Raw genomic sequence first — 14,791 nt, 5'->3', positions numbered from 1 at the left:
GCAAAGCTGAGGGTAGGAGAGTTCATTAGTGCTACCCTGCATGTAACTGAACATAGAACAACTGCAGTGCTCACTCATATAAGGCAAAAAAATGCTAGCTGGAGCTTAGAACTGCCCAGCAGCACTCTAAAGATCCTGGACCTTTCCAATCCGAGCTAAGAATTCCAGAGATTTGGGACTGGAGGGTGTGGCTCAGTGGCATAACACTCTCTGGCACATGCAGAGCCTTAGGTTCATCTCTAACACTGGAAGGAAAAAAATCCCAAAAATTTAAGGCCAAGATCTCGTATGTCTTGTCCAATGTAGGACATAAACAGGTCTCATTCCAGCTTTGGAAACTCTTAAGAGGAGTGACACTTCACTTTAGAATTCTCTTTTGCACAATGGTACTTTGGGTCTTAGTTTCTGGATTATTTAGTCATTAAATGATACCCAGCATGATTCTAGCCTCATAAGAAGCTTCTAATGATTGCAGACTTCTGTTCATAGTTGCATTGCTTTTGAAATGGTCTCAGACCATGATCTTCCTACCCATGCCTCTGACATATCTGGGACCACAGGCTTACTCCACCACCCCCAGCTTGTTTATTGACATGGGCCTTGCTAACATTTTGCCCAGGTTGGCCTCAGACTGTGATCCTCCCAGTCTCTGCTCTGGAGTAGCTCGGATTGTAGGCCTGAGCTACCATGCTCAATCAGAAATTTAGTTATCTTCTCTCAAAACATTTTTATTAGCATTTATTAGAGGTTTCACTATTACATTTCCATATATGGTGGCAGTACACCTTGATTAGGTTCATCCCCCACCCCTACTTAAAATAATTTCAACAGGTCCTGTTGTTATATTCTTATCCAAGTATATAAAGTACATCAGCTGTTTTCACCCTTTCCATTTATCCTCCCCACCCCACTAAAACCCACTCCCAACAAGACCTATTTTACATTGCAGTCTTTCATTTTTAAGCTTATATTCATTGTTCAAGGGGTTTTCTTATGGTATTTCACCTGTGAATATATCCAGTCTAGCCCCTCTATTACTCTTCTTCACATTCCCCCACCCCTACTAATCAATGGTCTCCCATATGTCTCATGCCTTCTTCTTCCACAGAAGCAATGCCTTTCAATATTATTTACTCTCTATCTTCTCTTTTGCTCTTCCTTCTCCCTGTAGTCCTTTCAAACACTCCTACTATTACATTATTATGTTTTTACATGTATAATATACATTATGTATATAATTATATGGATAAGTATAGTATATTCAATCATGTTTGTACTTGTGTATACATTTGTCTCATAGGTCTGTGTTCCACATATGAGAAAACATACAGCTTTGACTTTTTGAGCCCAGCTTACTTCACTTAACATGATAGTCCCCAGTTCCATCCGTTTACCTGCAAACATGATTTCATTCTTCTTTATGGCTCAGTAATAATCCATTGTGTACATATATCATATTTTCTTAATCCATTCATCAGTTGTAGGGCATCTGAACTGTTTCCATAGCTTGGCTATTGTGGATAATGCTTCAATAATGGGTGTGCAAGTGTCTGTATTATATCCTGACTCAACATTCCTTCAGATACATGCCCAGGAGTGGAATTGCTGGGTCAGTTCTATTTTTGTTTTTTTAGGAACCTTTATCCTGTTTTCTATAGTTGTTGCACTAATTTACTTTCCACCAACAGTGGGTATTGAGGCTGTTGTGAATGGGATTATTTTCCTGATATCTTTCTCAGTCTGTTCATTGTTGGTGTATAGAAAAGCTACTGATTTTTATATGTTGATTTTTTTTATCTTGCTACTTTACTGAAAGTGTTTATGATGTCTAAGAGTTTTCTGCTGGGTTTTTAGGATCCTGTAGGTATAAGATCATATCATCTGCAATTAGGGATATCTTGACTTCTTCCTTCCCTATTTGAAAAATTTAGTTATCTTAATATAGGATTACCAATCTGTATTATATGATGAGCCAATCCTTAGCTGGTTTCAAAAATTATTTGTTCACTAAGATATTGAGGGAGTAGAGAGCTTCCTCTTGGGATTGTGGCAGGACCTGAGAGTGAGGCACCGTCCCACAGTGGAGAATGGAAGGGTCACCCAAAGCGATGAGATACTAAAGCCACCCAGGAGGGCAAAGCCCTCCTGGCGATTACCTCTCACATGTCCCACCTCTTAGTATTGGTACAATGGCGATTGAATTTCAACATGAGTTTTGAGGAGACACATTCAAACCACAGCAGAGGCTAAGCCTTCTGCCCTTCTTTTCTTCCTTGTGCCTCTTGGCAATTTTACATCAAGCAACAGTGAGGAAAAGGCTCACAAAGCAAGGTGCTTTGGACTGCTCTTAAAGTGACCTGATTCCCTCAGCACAGTTTTTATTTTTACCAACTCAGTAAATACAGAAACTATCAGCACATGTGCTTTTTTCTCACAACTGGTATTAATAACTAGCTTTGGGAAAATACAGACCGTTTCACTTGTGTGCCATCCCTCTGGCTGCAGTAGTCAGTAGGAAGCATTGCTATGTTTCTCCTGCCTCCTCTTTGCTTCCACATCCACTTGTTACTGTACACACAGGTACACCAGCGCATGCATGCACACACATTCACACACTACCCTTGCATTTCCACCATGTCCCCATGGTATAGGGGATTTGTGAGGTTTCAGCAGGATGATCATAAAGGGCCTAACGATGAGCAAAGAGCCTGCCAGTTGGCATAAAAAGTATGGCTCCCAGAAAAGCAGTGAATTGAGCCAGTTGCAAATCCCGGCCTGTCTCCTTGTCAGAGAAAGCTGTCAGGTCTCAGATCGCATTCTATAACCTTCCTCCTGTGTGGCTGAAAGTCCCTCTTGTAGCTCACATAAAAACTGAACTTTAGTGTCCTCTTGTACTATACAGCCCCCTTAGGAAGCAGAGCAAGAAGCCCAGACTATAAATTTAAGACTGGCTTGTGTTCCGTGAGGTTTCTTAACATGACGGTGAGTGAATCACTGGGCCTTCCTACAGGTCAGGCCATCATGTGATCTGAAGGTTAATCCTCCTCCTGTGGAGGCCAGGGCATAGGAAGTGGCTTCTGGTCCTGGTGTTCTTCCAGAGGGGCCTGTGCTGCTCACAAAGCAAAAGTGTCTTTTTCTTCCTCAAAGTGTTTCCCTGTTAAGATGCCAAATGTCTGTGGTGCTAGACTTTTCACAAGCTTAAAGTAATACATGCATTAACACTTTCAAAAGTTAGAACTACTAAAAAATAATTTCAGTTATTAATTTGCCTCATTTAACAAAATCGTAATGATTATATTGAAGAATTCACCACTGAAATTTAACTGCCTGCAGAGTTGGACACTATTGATTAACAGCTGATAATTCTAAGCTATATCTTACTACCCAGAGTTTTAGAGAAAGTTCTAGATACAGGTCCAGCTGTAAACACAGGGGCAGATATAGTCTTTGTGAAGTGTGTTCTTATTCAGCAGGGAAGGAAAGATCTTTGTGCATCCCATACCCAATCTTTGTGCAAAACACTGCCAAGTTTCCAATCAATTTTGCAGTCACCACAAAAATGCAGGTAGTTGAACATGTCATCAGCCATTAGGCTGCTCGGTGAGCCGGTCAGAAGAGTGCCCCAGAGGGGACGAGACAGGTCCAGCTCCCAGAGCTCCCATGAGCCTATGTGCTTTACATTTCTGGGTAAGAAAACTGTCTTACCTGCATATCATCCAGCCGATACGATCCTTCTTGGGCTTTTCTTGATCTAGTAATTAACTGAAGCATTGAATAGAAAGAACTTGAATAGCAGCAATATTTTAATATAATTACTGATTGAGTAACTTGATTTCACCATGACGTGGTAGAAGTCATTTCTTTGTGTGCACTAAGCCAGTACTTCCTTACCTGGGATCTAATGAAGGGTCATCCATTTGCTAAGATAGGACTTCACAAAGTAACTAAGATGCCACATTTGTCCCTTTGAACTTGAATTATATCAACTCACAAGCTCAGAGTAACTGTCCTATCAATTACAAGTATCAAGAGAGAAGTGTTATTTAACGAATGTAGTCTGCTTTTATAGACAAAAATCTCAAAGGGAGCAGTAAAGAAATACCTGGAAAAGGGATTTGTGGTGGAAAAATCAGAAGTTACTAGGGTAGATTGTATTAACAGAGTCCTAGGGCTGCCCCTCTGCAGTGTGCTCAGCTGTCCACAAGCATACGCTCGCTCCATAAATAATGTAAAAGCTCATCTTTCCTCAGAGTGCCGCAGCACTTGCATTTTCAAAGTTAAAGTGAGTTTAGTGTACCTTGCTTTGAGACTGTCTTTTAAATTAAAAAACATTAATTAAAGTCCAAGTAGCACATGGTTCTTGTAACAAATAATACACAACTATGGAAAGCAAAAATGTGAACTTCCTCTTGGAGTCTCAGTCCCTAGAAGTGACTGCTGCTAAGGGTTTGGTGTATGTCCTTCCAGCAGGATTTTTTTTGTTTTGTTTTTTTGGGTTTTGTTTTTTTTTTGATGGTACTGGGGTTTGAATTCAGTGCCTGCACTTGCTGGGAAGGCGCTCTACCACTTGAGCTATGCCCCCATTCCATTTTTTGCTTTAGTTATTTTTCAGATAGAATCTCACATTTTTGTCTGAGGCTGGCCTCAGACCATGATCTTTTTACCTACACCTCCCACATGGCTGGGATTACGGACACATGCTTCCAGACTTGATTTATGTGTTGAAATGGAGGTCTTGCTAACTTTTTGCTTTTTGCCCATGCTGGCGTTGAACCAAGATCCTTCCAGTCTCTCCCTACTGAGTAGGTGGGATTATAGGCATCACCACCATCCCTAGCTTAAAAAAAAAAAAAAACAGCAGGATCACACAATGTAGTCCAGGCTGGCCTCAAACTCACTATCCTTCTGCTTCTGCCTCCTGGGTGCAAAGATTACAGGCATATGCTATCATGCCTGGCATTCCACTTCTTTTTTATACTGCATATATGTGTATGTGTTCATGTTATTTGGAAAAGTACACAAAAATATGGTCATAAGACACTTCTGAAATTTGCTCTTTTTTCCTCATTTTATTCTAATAATAGGGATGAACAGCTTTTCATATTAGTAAATGTTTCTGTTCGTTATTTTTAAATTATTCACCTGTATAGACATATCATTCAATTATTCTGCTAATGATAATTTCTCAGAGTTTTGGTTGCAGATAGTGTAGGAATAAACATTTCTGTACACAACTGCACCTTTCTAGCTAAGTTCTAATCTAGTTAAGTGCTCAAAGCATCACCTCCTAGTGGAGGGTTGACCGTGAGCCACAGCCAGAGACCTCGTCTTCGTCATGTCTGTTAAGCCTAAAGACCTTGTCCTTGACTGTCTGGACTTGAAGGTGTCTGACTGGGTGTGTATGGAAAGACAAAGTCCTTAATTCCAGCACCAGTCTAATCTCCTTCTCAAGTTTATAGCTGCTTAAGTTGTGACAGAAGCAGTTAGTTGTTCAGGTCCTGAAGGACCCAATTACGGGGTTGTCCATCAACTTGGGGTGTGGGCCGCAGGTCCCATGTGCGGCAGAGCTGCTTTTTCTTCCATCTTTGCTCTATGGCTCAGCTCTGGCCTGAGATGATCACTTTTACAAGACTTTGCTCTCAGCTGCAAAAAAGCAGCGAACAGATACCAGTATTCTAAATTTTCCCAACGCTTTCTCTAGAGCTCTACCTGTCAACACCAAGTTGGCCTGTGGCCTCCACTCAGCAGTGCCACATTTCATATTCTGTTATTGTGGCAAACCACCCTGGAGGCTTCAGGAGACAGGCTAACCCATGCTGTAGGAGTCCCCAAATGAGCTAAGTCTCCCAACCTCAAACTCAAATTGGTGGTGGCCTTGCCCCCAACTCTCATCCTGCTCAAGACCCAGAATACCTCCCTTCTGGGGAGCAGAGAGCACAGGTCCCCACTCTGCAGAACACTACAGACTGGAGCCTGAGCCTTGGTCCTTTAAAATGCTCACAACAAACATAAGTAAGCAAAGGTATGGCTTTGTTTAATTTGAGTGTGTGGCCTTTCATGTTTACCTGCCACTGTGTTTTTCTTATGAGTTGCTTCTTCATACTTCTGTCGAGTCTTTTTCTCCTTGAAAGCCCCAGGTACTCCCATCCTGTGAGGGAGGCAGACAGTAACAAGTCCTGTAAATGACAGTACTGTGGAAGGCAGGGTAGGGTCTGGGCCCCTTTAAAAGAGTCTTTAGTCACTGTGAAAATGGCTAGTAGTATGTGTGGCCCAGCAGGTGTACCGAAAGTCCCTGAGAGGTACATTGAAGTAACCAAGTCACAGTCCCTCAGCAGGGATAAAAGTGACAGTGGTTTCTTTCTGTCACTTGAGTAAGAGGAGCAGGATGTCAGTTATAGCAACAGCAACTTTCCAGACCACTGCTTGGTCAGCTACACTTCCCTAGAGTCCCTTAGGAGAATTGGCAGGGAAGAGAAAAGGAAGGTTGGTGTGTAATGGTACCAGAAATTCTGCTTAAAATTCCTCCTCTTAAAGCAGCTTTCCCAAAAAAAGCCAAAAGTCACCTCACATCCTCTCATCCATGTTTTACTTTCCATGGTTTCGGAAAATTGTAGAAATGAACAATTCATGAGTTTTAAATAAATTTTATTATGGTACCTTGTAATTATTGTTCTATTTATTATTACTTATTTCTAATCTCTTACTGTGCCTGATTTATGAATGGAACCATATTAGGTCTATAAGAAACACATACAGACTAAATGTAAGTGGGTACAGAAAGCTGTACCATGCTGACACTAATCAGAAGAAAGTAAGACTAGCTATGTTAATTTTAGAGCAAGAAAAGTTATAAAGGATAAAGAAGGGCATTGGAAAAACTTTTTTAAAGGGGTCAGTTCTCTAAAGAAGACATAACAGTCCTTAAAATGTATGTTTCTAAGAAGAACATTGGAAAAAAATTTTTAAAGGGGTCAGTTCTCTAAAGAAGACAACAGTCCTTAAAATATATGTTTCTAATAGTCCCAAATATGTGAGGCAAAAACTGAGGACTACAAAAAAGAAATAAATGAATTCACTGTTATAGGTAGAGACTTCAGTGACCCTTTATCAGAAATAGCAGAAAACCAGACATAATTGAACTCAACAGCACTGGACATCTGTAGACTGCTTTATCCCATAACATCAGGTTGTATGTTCTTCTCAAGCCCACATGGAGCACTCATCAAGGCATACCCCAGTCCAGGCTTAAAGCCACGTATAACATATTTTTAAAAATCTAGAATTAATATAGTGTCTGCTTTCAGACCAGGGTAGATTTAAAATGAAAACCAGTAACAGAAATATAGCTGGAAATCACCAAGTGCTTGGAGGTTAAGCAACACAGTGCTGAACACATTGGTCAAAGAAGAAATCTCAAGAGAAAAGACATTTTGAACTAAATGAAAATCACAATCAACATATCAAAATTTGTGGGATGCAGTAAAATTGGTGCTTAGATAGAAATTTATACCACTGAATGTGTAGCATGTATCATATAAAAGAAGAAAGATCTAAAATCAGGAATCTAAGCAAACTAAATCCAAAATCAGCCCAAGAAAAGAAACTGTAGAAATGAGAGCAAAAATTAATGAAACTGAAAATAGGAAACCAGAAGAGAAAACTAATGAAACCAAGCTGGTTCTTTCAAAAGGTTAATAAAACTGATAAACTTCTAACCAAACTAAGAAAAAAGAAAGAAGACACAAGTTAAATTATTAATATCAGAAATGAAAGCAGGCACATCACTACGGATCCCATGAACAATAAAAAGATAAGAAAAGAATAGTGTGAAAGAAACTCTTTGTGCATGAATTTGATAACCTAAATGAAATGGACTGATTTCTTGAAAGATGCAAACTGCCAAAACTCATACAAGAAGAAATAGACAATCTGAACATACCTATATCTATTAAAGAATTTAATCAATAATTGATAACCCTCCAAAAGAGGGAAGAAACAGTATTAATTCTTTACAGACTCTTCTAGAGGATGGATTCAGAAGGAATACTTGCTAACTTATGCCATGAAGCCAGCATTACCCTAATTCTGAAACCAGACAAAGACATTACAAGAAAAGGAAATCACAGCTGAGCACAGTAGCATGACCTGTTTCTCAGCTATTTGGGAGGCCAAGGCAAGAGGATCACTTAAGCTCAGGAGTTCTCAAACTACAGTCTGAATGACATAGCAAGACCCTGTGTCAGATAGATGATGGATGGATGGATGGATGGATGGATGGATGGATGGATGGATGGATGGATAGGTAGGTAGGTAGGTAAAATAAAATAAGTTATTAAAACCAAAAAAAGTACAGACAAATATCCATAGTATAGTTGTAAAAATCCTCAACAAAAATATTAGCAAATCTAATCAACAATTATATAAAAAGAATTGTACACCATCACCAAAAGGGATTTATCCCAGGTATACAAGACGGTTCAACATTTAAAAACCAATAATGTCAACAGGTGCAAGGAGAAAAATATTTGACAGAATTCAACATCCATTCATGATTTAAAACACAAGGGAAACTTAAGGAGTATCTATGAAACTCTCCAGCTAACATCGTACCTAATTGTGAGAAGCCAGAAGTTTTCCCTCTAAGATCAGGAACAGAGCAAGGATGTCCTCTAAAGTGCTTCCTTTTCTGTGTTATACTGCAAGTCCTAACCTGTGCAATAACACAAGAAAAGAAAAAGTATCATTTAGGAAGGAAGCTAAATTGTCTTTGTTCACAGATGGCATGATTATTTGTGTAGAAAATCTCAAAAGAACCCTGTTACCCAGAAAAAAATCTCTTGAAACTAGTGATTATAGCAAAGTTGCAGGATGTAAGTTTTGTGTGTGTGTATATATTTAATCACTTTCTTATATATCATCAATGCAAAATTTGAAATTAAAAGCAATACCATTTACATGAGCATCCAAAAAATGAAATAAGTATAAATCTAAACTTCTGAACTGTAAAAGACACTTTCAAGACAGAAGAATAAGCAATAAACTGGGAGTTATATTTGCAAAAGACATTATTTAATAAGGGACTGCTACCCAAAATTACAAAGAACCCTTACAACTCAACAGTACAAGACAGATGGTTGAAAAATTGGGAAAGGCCCTGTATAGAAACCTCAGCAAAGATGATCTAGAGGTGACAAATAAGGATAAGAAAGATGTCCAACAGCGTGCATCATTAAGGACTGATAGGTGAACATACCTGTCAGAAAGGCCAAAATTCAGAACACTAACAGCACCACATACTGGCAGGGATGTAAAGCAACAGGAACTCTCCCTGCACGTAGGAATGCAAAATGGCGCAGCACTTTGGAAAACAGCATGGCAGTATCTTACAAAACAGAACATAGTCTTACATACAGTCCAGCAGTTGCGCTCTTTAGTATTTCTCCCAAACAAACTAAAAACTTAGGTTCACATAAAAACGTCTGTGTGGATGTTTATAGCAGCTTTATTCATAACTGCCAAAATTTATAAGCAATCAAGATTTCCTTCAAAGGGTGAATGGAGAGGTAAATTTCAGTACAGCTAACAATAGAATATTACCCAGCATGAGACAGAAATAGGATGTCAGACCTAAAAACACAGGTGAAACTTATATGCATGTTACTATTGAAAGAAGCTAACTGTAAGATTCCACCTCACCCCTGTTAGAATAGCCATCATCAGCAACACCACCAACAACAGGTGTTGGCGAGGATGCGGGGAAAAAGGAACCCTCTTACACTGTTGGTGGGAATGTAGACTAGTACAACCACTCTGGAAAAAAGTTTGGAGGCTATTTAAAAAGCTGGACATCGATCTACCATTTGATCCAGCAATACCACTCTTGGGGATATACCCAAAAGACTGTTACTCCAGAGGCACCTGCACATCCATGTTTATTGCGGCACTATTCACAATAGCCAAGTTATGGAAATAGCCAAGATGCCCCAGCACTGACGAATGGATCAAGAAAATGTGGTATCTATACACAATGGAATTTTATGCAGCCATGAAGAAGAATGAAATGTTATCATTCGCTGGTAAATGGATGGAATTGGAGAACATCATTCTGAGTGAGGTTAGCCTGGCCCAAAAGACCAAAAATCATATGTTCTCCCTCATATGTGGACATTAGATCAAGGGCAAATACAACAAGGGGATTGGACTTTGAGTACATGATAAAAGCGAGAGCACACAAGGGAGGGGTGAGGATAGGTAAGACACCTAAAAAACTAGCTAGCATTTGTTGCCCTTAACGCAGAGAAACTAAAGCAGATACCTTAAAGCAACTGAGGCCAATAGGAAAAGGGGAACAGGTACTAGAGAAAAGGTGAGATCAAAAAGAATTAACCTAGAAGGTAACACCCACGCACAGGAAATCAATGTGAGTCAATGCCCTGTATAGCTATCCTTATCTCAACCAGCAAAAACCCTTGTTCCTTCCTATTACTGCTTATACTCTCTCTACAACAAAATTAGAAATAAGGGCAAAATAGTTTCTGCTGGGTATTGAGGTGGGGGGAGAGAGGGGGGCGGAGTGGGTGGTAAGGGAGGGGGTGGGGGCAGGGGGGAGAAATGAACCAAGCCTTGTTTGCACATATGAATAATAAAAGAAAAATGAAAAAAAAAAAGAAAGAAGCTAACTGAAGAAGCTTTATATATGACAGTCTAGAAAAGGCAAAACTATAGAGAGGATAAAAAGATCCATGGTTGCCAGAGATTAAAGGAAGGTAGGGAGGAGCACAGGAAGATAAGGAGCACAGGGGAATCTTAGGGCAGTGAAACTTCTGTGTAAAAGTAATGGTAGGTACATTTCATGGTCCATTTGTCCAAACCCATGGGATGTACAGCACCAAGGTGAAGCCTAACATAAGCCGTGGACTTTGGGTGAGGATGATGTGTCAGTGTAGGTTCATGATTGTAAGGGATGCACTGTTCTGGTGGGGGATGTCAAAAGAAAGGTTGGTCCTGTGTGTGTGGCAGAGTCCGTAGGAACTCCACTTGTTTCTCAGTTTTGCTATCAGACTAAAATGACTCTTTAAAAAAGTGTCTGTTTTTGAGACAGGGTCTTAAACTCACAATACTCATGCCTCAGCCTTCTGGTGCTAGGATTATAGTGTGTTCCATCACACCTGGCTCTTAAAAAAATACTTTTTTAAGACCAAAAGTGAATGTTTATTTAGAATAAGAAACAAGACAGAAAAGCTATTTTATAGAGTGACACCTCACACATCACCAAATTTTAGCAAAAGAACATATTATTTTTATTAACTTCTTCCCACCATCATCTCTGTTCCTGTTCTAATGTTTTACAAAAGACTGAGTACGTTAGAAGAAGCCATCAAGATGAAACTGCATTCATTTACCAGCAAATCTCCTCCAAATAGAGGGATAGAAAATACTTGGAGGATGAGGTTTCAGTGCCTGGATCAATGGTGGTTCCTCTCGTGTAACATTCAGAGCGTGATAATGCCTTAAGTTTACTTTCCTAGAGTAGAGAGAGTTGTATCTACCTGGCAACCACTATCTGCTCTAGAGGAATTTGAGGGAAAGTGATTGAATATTATACATTTGCAAGTTAAACTGAAATATGCATGTGTATTTTACATTTCATTTTATTTTATTTGTTAATTATTTTTTATTGTTGTGCTTGGTGGGGGTACATTGTGGCATTTACAGAAGTTCTTACAATATATCATACTTGAACTCACCCACTCCACCATTCTCCTTCATCTCCCCTTAAAAAAATATTTCTTAAAAAATGTTAAGGTGAGGAAGATTTTGTAACCTGAAAAAACATTAACAACATATTATTAATTTTAATGATTATTAAACAATTTCTGATCTTTTTTTTTGTTTGGTGGGACTGGGATTTGAACTCAGGGCTATGCACTTGCAAAGCAGACACATTGCACTTGTTCACACCTCCAGTCCATTTTGCTTTGGTTATTTTGGAGATGGGGTCTTACGAACTATTTGCCTGGGCTGGCCTCAAACCGCAATCCTCCTGGTCTTACCTTTCCAAGTAACTAGGATTACAAGCCACTGGTCCCTGGCCAATTCCTGATTTTTTTTTTTGGTGGTACTGGGGTTTGAACTCAGGGCCTCATGCTTGCTAGGCTGGTGCTCGACCACTTGAGCCACTCTGCCAGCTAACTTCTGATCTTTAGTATTGGTTTTCTTCCCCAAGACAGTTCATCTGTCTTGTTCACAACTAAATCCCCACCTAGCCTATAGTAACGCAGGGAAAGTGGTAATGAACACTGGTACAGTAGGCTTGATAATGGATGGCAGTTCAAGGAATTTACATGTATTACCTCACCTAAACTTCACAACCACCCTTTGAAGTATTTATTCCCAGTTTCCAAGCAAAGAAATTAAGGCACAGGGGAGTCAAAGCAACTTCCCCAAATTCACAGATCTAGAAGGCAGTAAAAATGGAGTATGAATTTTTATCGCTCCAGAGTTTTCACTCTTCTCGACTCAATCATACAACATTTCCTTAGGCAGTCAATAAATATTTGTTGACTGGATGACTGCATGAATAAGTGAATGAGTGAAAAGTGAATGAGTGAAATGAAAAGGCAACTTTTGATGCAGTATTAGTGTTTTTATTTTTAAAATATATTTATGCATAATATTCAAATGAAATTAACAGTAACGCAGATAATAAATTGTGGTAAAGTCACACAGTGGAATATTATATAACACGGGGCTCTGGGAACTGGATGTCTCTTCTGTTCCTTCCTCTGGCACAGGTTACATGGAGTGTTCCAGTTCTAAGGCTCTTTGAGCTCTACACTTCACTTAGCCAGTTTTTAAAATGGCTAGCATAGAGAAAAGAGTTGAAAAGATGAGTAAGTGGTTAAAAGTGAAATTGCCAAACATTTCTTGGAAACAGTGCTAATAGTTTTCAGTTTCTTTTCTGAGAGTTCTTAGGGTCTCCAAATGTAATAAAGTTACCACATATCATGTATGTAATGAAACATTTCAAGTGCGATTAAAATAAACTTGCCCCTGAAGCAGAGTGCCTGCCCCTCAGCATGAGTTGAGCATGTGGGTATTGTCCCCAAAGGGTGACAAAAGACACCATTGGCTGCCAAGCTTTAGTCCACAGTCTTCCAAGCCTGTGGCATGTCTTCAGAGATTTCTCATCAATGTTCTGTGGGTTGACTGTGTTTTGATTTCCTTCTCCAGGCTGAGCAGTCAAAAGAAGAACAGAAGCAAGACTTGAACGCAGAGAAGCTGATGCGGCAGGTCTCCAGGGACGTGTGCCGCCTTCGGGAGCAGAGCCGGAAGGTGCCCCGGCAGGTGCAGTCCTTCAGGTACATGGCAGGGACAGCTTTTGGGTTGTCCTCATGTGATCTATCTACATAGGAGTTCACCTCAGGGTGCAGTGGCAGTTATCAGATCTGTTCCCCGGTGTGTGCAGGTGGTGTGTGAGGTTACACTAACCTAGCAGAGTTCCAGCTGTGATTAAAGCTGGTTCCCCAGGAACCCAGGGTCCCCAGCTCTTAGTCATGTTAGCACATCTCACTGAGAAAGCTCTGTCCAGCGTTCAGAAAGGCGCAGAAAAGTCAGATTTGGGAGGTTGTTTGCTTCCTTGGGCACCTTCATAAGTCAGTATACTAAGCTGTGCTAGGCCCCTACAGATCGACAAATGACACATGTCCCTGCTCCTCCAGATTGCTCCAGTCTAGAGTCACAGATGGGCAACCAGCCCACTGCAATGCCTTGTAGAAAGAGGTGCCGAAGGTATTCATAGAGAACCCTTGGGTGCACGCAGGAGGAATCTAAAAATCTAAGTGGGGCAGGGGCTGCAGGTGCCAGTAGGGAAGATTGGAAGAGAAGCAATGCTTGGCCCTTCATGGAAGGATGGGTCCCTGACCCTGGCCTGGGATGGTGAGAGATTGGGGAGTCAACTGCTGTTTCACTAGAAGCTAGGAGCCCAGAGTTCTCTAGTCTTCTGATTTTTCAAAAGAAGTTAGAAACCAAGAATTTTATGTGAACTATCTCAAATGTAGGAACTGGCAAACTAATACTGATTATCTTCAAACACCACAGTCACAGCTGTGTCTCAAGGCCTCCACCAGCACCATGTCCACACTCTTGTCTTTTAAATTCTTCTTCATGTTTTATGGAATGGAAGTAATCAAAAGGACACTGTACCACAAAAAATAACTCTGGTCCCAGTGTCCTCTGTGCTTTTACTGTTCCTTTTCTTCTCTGCCTTTCCTTAGTCTTTAGAATGTCATCCTCATTCTTGTCTCTGGCCTCATACTTCCTGTTTCTTGGTAGTGGGGTGGGGCGGGGCAGGACGACAGTACTCTGTCCTTGTTTACAACTTCCTGCCCAGCCCTCACATGGGATGTACCCTCGTGAATACGTGTTGTTGGAACGCAGTGTTCAATGTGAGATTTTTGTGAAAGGATGGACAGACTGCTCTTGTTTTTGGTAACTACAATCCTAAAATCTTACTATTTTTCTAGCACTCTCAAGGTGAAAACCATTCTGCCCCCTGCTCCATCCCTCTCAGCTTCTCCCTTTTGTGCTGCTTCTCCTTATCCCTGCTTTGGGATGCAGGGCTTTTCCCTTTGGTAGTCAATGGTCTCCTCCCTGCACTTGAGTGATACTGTCACTCACCAGCTTGTCTTTGCCTTACTGTGGGGTTGGTTGTGAAGAATTCCCCTGGTATTATGGGTTTTTCTGTGGGGAAAACAGGAAACTTCCACCGTGCAGGATTTGGGCGCTTGTC

The 14,791-nt window shown here is 40.5% G+C and overlaps 1 protein-coding gene across 6 annotated transcripts in view; it reads left to right on the top strand.

Annotated features, from left to right (window-relative positions):
* Wwc2 (WW and C2 domain containing 2) overlaps positions 1-14,791 on the top strand; it is a 192,969-nt gene that overhangs the window by 175,270 nt on the left and 2,908 nt on the right. For all 6 annotated transcript variants that reach the window (XM_074054897.1, XM_074054894.1, XM_074054892.1 and 3 more), the window contains one exon: positions 13,234-13,361. In XM_074054897.1, coding sequence (XP_073910998.1) covers positions 13,234-13,361 — 128 coding nt within the window. The remainder of the gene's footprint in view (positions 1-13,233; positions 13,362-14,791) is intronic.

This window comes from Castor canadensis, chromosome 14 (assembly GCF_047511655.1).
Source record: "Castor canadensis chromosome 14, mCasCan1.hap1v2, whole genome shotgun sequence".
NCBI lineage: Eukaryota > Metazoa > Chordata > Mammalia > Rodentia > Castoridae > Castor > Castor canadensis.
Note: the sequence above shows the minus strand (reverse complement) of the source record. Positions and strands in the feature narration are given on the sequence as shown.